Below are 9,899 nucleotides of genomic sequence, written 5' to 3' on the forward strand. Positions count from 1 at the left end.
TATATATATATATATATATATATATATATATATATATATAGTATATATATATATATATATATATATATATATATATATATATATATAGTAGTGTGTGTGTGTGTATTCATATGTTATATCATAATACATATATATATATATATATATATATATATTCCTACACTGTCTGTATATCCTATGCATACGTATTTACAATACCTTCTTAGACAGTATCACTGCGCAGGTTGAGATTGCGTATACAACAGATCGTAAATAGATCTAACCAGACTAAACTTTCTCTTTAGTTAAAAGTTGTAAACTCGTTTCTCACTGTGGTCTTATTCTGTAGGGCGTTCACAATGCCTCACCGGATCATGACGGAATTTTTAAAGTTCTTGGGACGTACTGGCTACTAGAGTGACCTAATCCTCTATAATGTGTAAACTATATATATATAAAACAATATGTAAATACATGTATTACTGCAACAATAAACATGAAACAAAGTTCGTAACTACTTATTATACCCTACATATTCTTAATTAATTGCTATATAAACGGTGTACACTGTACAGTCTACTAGCGTCCACTACATCCACAAATACAAAACCGGAAAATAAAAATCCCCCACTCTCACGGTCTCACCTCTCCAAGTCACCTGTAACGTGTAAACTGGTCAGCAACTACATGTTCCACACTGCCATCCTCTGTCCCTCCACTCCCTCGACTCTTCAGTCTTTCGACTTTATATTTAGACTCTCGTGTAGTTGGGACTTGTGACTTGTAGTTGTGAGTGATGCTTTATTTTGTTTTTCTAAGAAAACTAAATACTAAAGCCTCGAGTCCTCGACCCATGGAGCTCGAAATAATGATCCGATTCGAGAGTTAGAAAATGCTCAGGGAGACCTGATCTGAAATATCACCCGGACACATTTTTGATATTGCACCTGTTTCAAAACCTGATTTTGACTGATTTGGAAAATATTGGCCGTTTTTTCAGTATTCACCCTTCCAGTACGAATTTTGGACTTTTGAGGCCAGAAATCGATAAGATCTGTCGAACTGTCAAAATATTGATATTATCATTCCTTCAGGTCGAAACGAATATTTATGTGTGTGACACGCACATTAACGCCATCCTTGAGTTCAGTGCGCAATCACAGAAGTATTGATATTGAGTTCAGTGCAGCCCAGTAGTATTGATATTACATATGCGTATTTCTCCCGAAGTTCCATTGCGAGTCCAACCCCGTCGAGCGATATTGGGACCGAGCCAAGTTTGAGGAGCGAGAAATATACGATGATACGTGGGCAGGCCTTCAAAAACATGTCATCGAAGCTCTGAACAAAGTTAAACTGGATACAATTAGATGCTTTGTGAGGGTTGCCTATCGTTAACTCGATTGCTATGATAAGGGTCTTACTCTGCAACTTGCAGCGTTTGCGAAAAAGAAATATACTTCTCATCGACGTGTACCTGAGACACCGCCGAGATGGCTAATAAGAAATGAGCCAGCAGAAGTTCAAGTACTGTTTTATTTTTTACTATAACCCGGAGACAGCTTTAATTAAAACATCATCCATTCTGTATGGACAGATCTCGCATTGTAACATGATATCTTTCTGTAGGATAGACTTCTACTATCAAAAGACATACAGTAATCAATTCTGAGACATGTGGGCCTGGGCAGGGTCAATGTTGGCCACCCCAGGTCCATATATTGCCACTTCAAAAATGGCCGAATTCTTTATGGCAGTTTTGGCTTCCTCTCAACCAGCCTAATCCCACCATGCAACCCGATTTTCGAAATCAAAACATTTGGCCGACTATCTTTTTTAAAAAGGCAACTGCGCCATAGCCGGAGGAAACTAGGAATCCCTGAACAGAATCAGGCATGTAATTGGATAACTGGAGGGGTCTGCGACTCTGCGGCACTCCGCGCCTTTGCGCCGCTGCTGATTCTCTGATCTCTCTCTCTACTCTCTAAGAGAGTAATACACTCTTTCGAGAGGACAGACTCTGAGAGTCGAGTCAGAAGTGACTGAGGCGCGTCGCTGGAAGTGCGAGACTGCGAGACTGCGAGACCACTGTGACTGAGGAGTCTTAAGTCTGAGGACTGATGAGTCTCAAGTCTGAGGAGACTGTCAGACTGAGGAGTGAGGAGTGAGGACTCAGTCTGTGAGAGAGAGTGAGAGTCAGAGAGAGTCTCTCTACTCTATAGAGTATTAAGTAGGCTCTCTCTAGTAGCTCTACTAGCTACTAGAGAGAGAGAGTAGAGAGACGTCGAGGAGTAGAGAATAGAGAGACGTCGAGGAGTAGAGAGAGAGAGACACTGGGGAGTCTGGACTGACTGGACTCTGGTCCTCTGAAAAAAAATTCCGATCAGGATTTGAAGTCAGAATACATAGCTCCTTGTTTTTTAAAAAGCACCTATTACAATTCACATCTCTGAACACACTTTTGTAAATGAATAGATTCAAGATTGTTACATATGATATAACCAGTACATATTGTCAGATTTTGTGTTTTTTTCATTTTGTTAAAAACAAAATCTGAAAAGTAAAAACTAAATACCCGAAGTCTCCATGCCCCAAGGCTCTAGGCCCCAAGCCCCAAGAGGGCCAAGGGCCAAGGGCCCAAGGCCCGAGTCCCAAGAATGGAACCCAACTCCCAAGTCCCAACTGGTAAATATTTCTAAAGGTGCAACTGTTCAAGCACAATGACAAAGGCCCAAGGCCCAAGGCCCAAGGAGGAAAGCCTATGGTGACAAGGACTTAAATACTAAAATACAGTAGTTAGCCACCCAAGGCCAAGGGCCTTGGGCTTTCCCAAGGCAAACTTCCAAAGCCAATCTCCAGACCGTGCCCATTTGTCCACCCAAAAAGAATCAAGTCCCGACTCACCAGTCACCAAAGTTTAGAGTTCCGAGTGACTGAGACTGTACATAGCCCTACATAGGCTTCAATTGCACAAAACGGGTAGTCGGATATATACCGTAAAACGTAATATATACACCATACGAGTCGTATTGACGTCTGACAGTCTGACAGTCTGGCATAAAAAGTTTGGTGAGTCTGACTGGGTGGTGGACTGGTGGTATCAATTGGCACTTTTATTTATAAATAATGTGCTTTCACAGGCGCACGGCTGACCGTCTGACCGCCGAGTGGCTGACGCCTGCGCCTGCCGCCTGACTGCTCCCTCCCCAGGGAGAGTGAGAGGGCCTGGGGATAAGTCATAAGACTAAAGACACTGTGTAAAGTGTAGTCTGCACTTGCGGCGTCTGGAGTGTCTGGATGTGACTGGACTCTGGAGCCCCCCAGTCTGGATGTGACTGGACTCTGGAGCCCCCCAGTCTGGACTCTGGACTCTGGAGTCGGGAGTCTGTCTTTGTGAGTCTGGGGTGGCAATTGGCAAAGCTAAAAGCTGCCACAAGCAGATCTGCAGTCCAAATCTCGCTTTATAATCTTGTGCAGGCTGATCTTTCCGGTTAAAATGGTACAAATTGTGGCGGGTGCTAGTAGATGTTGGATTTCAGGATTTGGCTCCATGTTTCACGTTGTCTGACTGTCTCTCACGCCGGTAGACTACCGAATTAACATCCCGATGCCTCATATAAAAGGGTTTGCTTGCTGTCTGCTTTCTGAAAATGTAAATAACACTTGATCTTTGGCCTATACTTTTCCAATTACAATGAGCTTTAGCATTGCTAGCGATATTGGTTCCTTATCCTCGTCGACTATTATTGATATAATCGGCGCGAAGGTAGTCTTCGACAGAATGTGCGCAGACAATATTTGCCCTGATGATTTTCTTTTGGAACAGATCACGGACCGCCTTAATGTAGACAGTGAACTTCTTCAAGTCACTTTTGCTACGAGGGCTGCAGACATGTTTATAGCATTGGTTCGTTTGCACCCTAGGATACTCCAAGACAACATCCCCAAGCAAAACCATGATATCCTTCGAGAATGTTCCTTATTTCCTGGCGTCAAGAGGTTCGAAAGTACTCAAGCATTTTTTGAAGCACTACAGATTGATACAATCGTCGAAGGCGAACTTTCGTACACACAATATCTGGCTGCTTGTTTTTTCTCGCGGTTGGAGGATATACCTGTCATCACGTTCTGTAAATCACTATCAGGGTTTGAAAAGTTGGCGAATACAGCAGACTACGAGTTGTTAGCAGCACTTACAATCGAGTACAGGACAAATCCCAACGCGGACTTGCTGTACACGATTTGCTGGATAGCCGCGGCCCCTTTCTCAGGAGAGATGAAGACTTGGCGCGGATTCATGCTCAATTCTATCTTCGCAGTAGCGGCTATGCAAGGGTTCAGCAGCGATATTATTCTTGCGCGGAGCTCACTTGGTCTAGAGTGGGCAACGTTCTGTATGAACGACGGGTTGTTGTCGCCCACCAAGCTGTCAGATTCGTTTGTTTCCTCCATATTGTAGAGTCCTGAACAGGACCGGATCCACGTCACCGGCAGGTGTGCAGACGAAGTACATACGTACCACATCATGTTGTTTCCGGCGCAAAGACCGAAACATTTATCATACATATAGCGAGTCTACTATGAATATGTTTTCCTCTTCGCTTAGTCTGCTGGTATTGAGACCAGTGCCATATAGACAAGTCGCGCTCACAAGTCGCCACTAAAAGATAGATAGATCACGCTCAAGCAGTATGAGCATGAGCATGAGACATTCTTGTATACAAATAGTGAGCCCGCACTACACGTAAATGAGCAAGATGTAACATCAGAAACAAGTATAGTCGACCAGCAGCCTGCCACAATAGGCTACCTGGCCGTGTTTGTCCTACTCTGTACCCACCGCAACGGGAAAAGCCATCCTATCTATCGATGTGACAATCAAGACTACTACTACCACGATTGCACTATAACTACAGGCTTCCTTGACTTCATTGTCTTAGAAAAAGTGAAAGATTCTGCCCAAGTAGAGAATGTCGAAGATATAATATACTATAATAAACTACACCAGAGCAGGATGCAGACAAGCAAAGCATACTTCACTCTTGGTCTTCTGGTGAAGAATAAAATCATTCACGAAAGCATATGCTTTTGATGCTCCACAACCTTTCAAAAAATGTCCTTGAACCTTGAGGGCTCTTCGTCATTGAGAGAAAGCTAAGTAGTCCAGTCTTGATACAAATATATTTCCATGTGCGAGCTTGAAATCTTCATTTGTGCACAAAAGAAGGCCTTGCAATTATTTGATAGCGCGACAGGTCTTGAATTGATGATGCAGTAGTTCCAATACCTTTTTAGAATTGCCTGTTTGTGAAGGATGTTTGATATGCTATTCGATTAAGTCTGTTACCTTGAAATATTTGATGTACCTGGCGATCAACCTGTCTACCGCCGTATAGTGCATCAGATACCTAGTGTACGAAGGTATTAACAGTAACTACCTTTCTGATTTCTCTCTCAAACAACATGGTGTCAAGTTCAATCATGGATTCAAGGAAAAATATATCAGTGTCCATGTTTAGTATCAAGCTGAGGCGTGTTTGCTCTCACAAACAGCACCAAGCTACAGCCTTTTCGCTCTCACAAACTACGCAAGCGACAGCGTATTCGTTATCCTAAACAACCGAGTGAACTGACAAAGAAATCCACAAGAGTGGTATGTCCATTACTAAAACCAGTCCAGTAGCCTAAGGTCGGTGCAGGGTATAACTTCATATATATTATAAATGTAATCTGATTTTTTTATTGCCGTATCAACGTGCTGAGTTTAATGACGTGTTGTGCCGTCTATGCGTTCATTGCACGTTCAATAAATATTGTAAATTTGAATGTGTATTTATTACTCGATTTTATTAAAATAATAGGTTACGATGTTCGCTGTAAAGAAAATAACAACTCTACATATTCCAAAAAAGGACAGAGAGCAAGACCAAAAAGCTAAATTTCCCCAAAGGGGGAAAAGAAACAAACAACAATCACATTGATATTTACATATTTAATGATATTTTATATGCAGCAGCAGTGTACTATGCACCACGATACAAAAGTGGATTGCGAACGTTCTCCAGACTTCAGTACATCAACTTTTTATCGCACAGTTAGAAGCCCAATATGGTTAGCCTGAAAGATCGATCCCCTGAGGCAACGGCCGCTCGCCTGGCTGCGATGAAGGGCAAGAACATGCTGCTGCTCTCTGCCTCGAAGATGCTCACTGAAGACGCCCCCGACGTTGGACCCATGACCAAGTATGGACAGTTATAATTGCATAGTGTTATAGTGACTAGATGCATAGTGTGGACTGACCAAGGATATATTGAAAGATAGTGCATGTTTGAAGAATTATACAGACGAGTTTTGACCCTGCATGACATTCAATATTGCATAGTTGTAGACTGACTCTTTGGATTTGGACAAACGGTAGCGGTATTGTAGTCTGTATTGCCATTTTATCGTGTGAGGTCCACCAGAATTGTCTTGATAGTAGCGCGTCTATAAACATCTACAGAACTATTGTATCATCAAATGGGAAGGTCTGGATTATTTTATCGCGAAACAGGACTGATTTTTCATGTTCGATGTTGATGTACGAGCCCTTAGTTGTGACTAAAACCGATTCTAATATCCATCTAGGGCTTACCTCAACTGGGCCAAGGACAACGGTGTCATCCTCACATACGTGACAGACGAAAATGGCGATCATCTTGAGGGTGTCTACCGCCAATACGAACTGGCCCACAACTATCTGCCAGCCGACTTCACCAGCGGCGAGACCATCGTCGAGGCAGTCAAGAAGAGTGGAATTACATACGACGGTGTCTTCTCCCACTTAGAGAACATGCAGCCCTTGGTGGGTGAAGTGGCTGAGCTATTGAATATCTCCTGCAACCCCGCAGACGCCTACAGAATTGCACGGTCCAAGCTAGAGTCGCGCAAAGCTCTGGCACGTGCCGGGCTTCCTACACCCCGTTCAGCGCCTATTGCAACACCTGCCGATATCGAATCGGTTGGGGAGAAGGTCGGCTTTCCATTGATCATCAAACCTACCAGTGGTGCCGGGTCAGGAGGTGTGTACAAGGCAGATAACATGGAGGAGTTTAAGAACATATGTGAGCGCTCGTTCGCGGATCTGGCTGCCAACCCTACATTGCAGTTCAACCCGGGAATGGGAGATAAGGCCGGTGCCCCCCTCATGGCCGAGCAGTATTTGGTGCCGGTTGACTTCGGGCTTCCGATTTTCGAGTTTGATGTGGATTTGCTTATGTTTGATGGCGAGGCTGTGTACTCGGGTGTGTGTGACAACTGGAATCCCTCGCACACATACTACTTGGAGACTGGTAGTAACTACCCTTCTCTAGTGCCTGAAAAAGTCCAGGAGGAGCTTATAGAGTTTTCAATCAACTGTGCGAAGGCGATGGGATTTAACCGGGGTGCCTTCCACATTGAGTGCATGTACACGTCCGATGGAGCCCAGCTGATTGAGAATAACCCTCGCGTGGGTGGTGGATCTGAGTAAGTTGCATTGTTAAAGTGAGCTATGTTTAGTTGTGCTCCCTGGCAATATATATATAGTATGGTATAGTACAGTTATATGTGTATATATATATATATATAACGCGTATATATAAATATATATATATATACAACGCGTATATATATATAATTCATATATATATATATATATATATATAGTAGTATATTGTTTTTTTTACTAATACACACATATATCTTAGATACGTTTCTATTATTAATACATATTTATAAATATATATACATCCCTATTTATATATTTGTACTTCCTTATGTATTTATGTATCTCCATATCCCTATATATAAAATATAATATATATATATGTGTGTGTGTGAATTTTCATGTATATACATCCATAGATACCTCGATCTATTTTTATTAATGTTCTTGAGATATAGTGGCGCGTATTGTTGCCTTGTTTATATCACCACAGTGCGGTAGTCAGTCCGCGTTATGTCTTAGTTACATGCTTGGCTGTGCTCAAACTGTTTGGATGTGCATTGCATGCTGTGAATATAGTTAAAATCTGTCTGTTACATTCACTGCGGTTGCCTTTGTGCATGTTTATCCTTGTTCATATGTAAATAGTTGAAGGTGATTGAAATGTGGCAGTAATGCGTATATTTGTTAGAACGTTGGTGCTTTCTTGTTGCATCACCCTCTCGGGCTACCCATTCCCCTCACTTTTTCATTCTATTTTATATTTTATTTTACTTCACCTTTTTCTATAAGCAACTTCCATTGTGTATACACATGTTGCTCACATCACATAATGTTATTCTCACCTCGCCTCCTCCCGCACTCTCTAGCTGAGTAGTAACGCCAGACCTGTCTCCGTCTAGTGTACTACACATTCAAGAGTCTCACGTCGCTTCTTTCTTCTTTCTTCTTTTGTATCACAGTCACATGTTCCATCTGGGCGTGCAGGGTGTTGATATGATGCAGAACTTCTTCATGTCGATGCTCAACATCCCTATCAACCCCGAGCGCACTGGCACCCCCCAGAAGATCATCTTGGATTACGGCGTGAACGCGGCCAAAACCGGCATCTTGCAGGACACAGAGTGGAACGAAGAGGCCAAAAAGGGCAAGTACGTCACCGACACTGTCTGCACCGTCAAAGCGGGCGATAAGATCAAGGGAGATGACAAGACCTTCCCGGACTGTGTGGCTCTGTTCTATGCAGAGGCTCCTATCGCGGAGGCTAGAGAGGCGTTCCTTGAGTTGCTGGAGATTGGAGAGCGTGCGCTCGAGACGATGCCGGTCACGAACGAAGAGAAACCGGTTAGACGCGCGAGTCGCGGTAGTTGGATTGCGGAGGCCATCTAATCGAACAGTGTAGTAGCTTGTAATGTTAAGGCAATGGTATATAAAGTAATATGGTAGTATTGAATAAAATTAAGGAATTTAAGGAATGTGGATAGACCCAAGTACGAAGGAGACTCGTGCCGCAAACTTACATTCCATGGGCTCTCAAGTAGTTTCGTATCTCCCTCGTGTCTGTAGATATATTTGAACACAGCCAATTTACCGGGTACTGAATGTCGCAGAGTTTAAATTTTAAAAGGAATGCTAATGAATTAATGGCGGTTAAAATTTTAACAGTAATTAAGCCAGGCAGGCCCAAGGTAACTCCGCATACAGAAACGATACTGACCAGATACTCGACTGAATAGCAGCCATTGACGCCTATGAGTAACACAAGCCACAGACTGAGACGGTATACTAGAGCAAATGATTCCGATCAAGACACACACACCACCCAAAGGAATGGTACTTATGTTGATCCCTTAACGTGTGTACACGCGAACGGCTTGGATGCAGAGTAAGTACAGAGTGCATACGCCACAGACCTATTGAATAGCAAGTAAGTACTGTCTTGAAGACGTGTCAGTGGCCTTTCAGTATTAGTGTAATTGGTTGGTGGTTGGAGCATCGCAGCGACCATGGATTGTAACTACTGTTGTCTAGTAAGTACTGTCTTAATGTATAGAAAATACTTCAATAATGTATAGTAAGTACTGTCTCAATGTATAGTAAGTACTGTCTTAATGTATAGCAAGTACTGTCTTAATGTACAGTAAGTACTGTCTTAATGTACAGTAAGTACTGTCGCAACATATAGCAAGTACTGTCTTGTAGAAGTATCCGTAGTCTTTTATTATTAGTTGTGATTGGTTGGTGGTGCCAGGCCCGAGAACATCGCAGCGGCCATAGAAGGCCGGCGTACGGGGTGTTTAACAAGAGTGGAGCGTCTCCTTCTTGCTTTGCTGGCTCTGTCCCTTTCGTTCATATCGAAGTTGCGCTTGAGTCGGCCGATCTGGTGGTATGATGTGGTTGTATAGAGATGGAGTGGGTATGAGGGGAGGGGAACGGGAATCCTTAGAATGGGAAT

At 42.9% G+C, this 9,899-nt stretch overlaps 3 protein-coding genes across 3 annotated transcripts in view; 2 read left to right on the plus strand and 1 right to left on the minus strand.

The window, feature by feature from the left end:
• The first annotated feature begins 3,647 nt into the window (after window positions 1-3,647).
• On the plus strand, window positions 3,648-4,474 carry SARC_02211 (hypothetical protein). The gene has a single exon (XM_014304065.1). It carries the CDS (start codon window positions 3,674-3,676, stop codon window positions 4,436-4,438), a length of 765 nt encoding a protein of 254 aa, XP_014159540.1. The 5' UTR covers window positions 3,648-3,673; the 3' UTR covers window positions 4,439-4,474.
• A 1,532-nt stretch (window positions 4,475-6,006) lies between these two features.
• SARC_02212 (hypothetical protein) lies at window positions 6,007-8,984 on the plus strand. Its single transcript, XM_014304066.1, has 3 exons — window positions 6,007-6,221; window positions 6,607-7,485; window positions 8,407-8,984. Exons 1-3 carry the CDS (start codon window positions 6,088-6,090, stop codon window positions 8,831-8,833), a joined length of 1,440 nt encoding a protein of 479 aa, XP_014159541.1. The 5' UTR covers window positions 6,007-6,087; the 3' UTR covers window positions 8,834-8,984.
• Window positions 8,985-9,651: 667 nt separating this feature from the next.
• The window catches only part of SARC_02213 (hypothetical protein), a gene marked incomplete at its 5' end in the record, with an annotated part of 8,344 nt that continues 8,096 nt past the window's right edge, over window positions 9,652-9,899 (minus strand). The window contains one exon of the mRNA XM_014304067.1: window positions 9,652-9,824. Coding sequence (XP_014159542.1) covers window positions 9,669-9,824 — 156 coding nt within the window. The remainder of the gene's footprint in view (window positions 9,825-9,899) is intronic.

This window comes from Sphaeroforma arctica (genome assembly GCF_001186125.1).
Source record: "Sphaeroforma arctica JP610 unplaced genomic scaffold supercont1.96, whole genome shotgun sequence".
Classification (NCBI taxonomy): domain Eukaryota; class Ichthyosporea; order Ichthyophonida; genus Sphaeroforma; species Sphaeroforma arctica.

Bases quoted from the DNA above. Each gene is read 5' to 3' on its own strand.
- SARC_02211 (XM_014304065.1), top strand. From the start codon at position 3,674: ATGAGCTTTAGCATTGCTAGCGATATTGGTTCCTTATCCTCGTCGACT.
- SARC_02212 (XM_014304066.1), top strand. From the start codon at position 6,088: ATGGTTAGCCTGAAAGATCGATCCCCTGAGGCAACGGCCGCTCGCCTG. The intron at 6,222-6,606 runs GTATGGACAGTT...ATATCCATCTAG, and splicing joins GACGTTGGACCCATGACCAA to GGCTTACCTCAACTGGGCCA. The intron at 7,486-8,406 runs GTAAGTTGCATT...TTTGTATCACAG, and splicing joins CGCGTGGGTGGTGGATCTGA to TCACATGTTCCATCTGGGCG.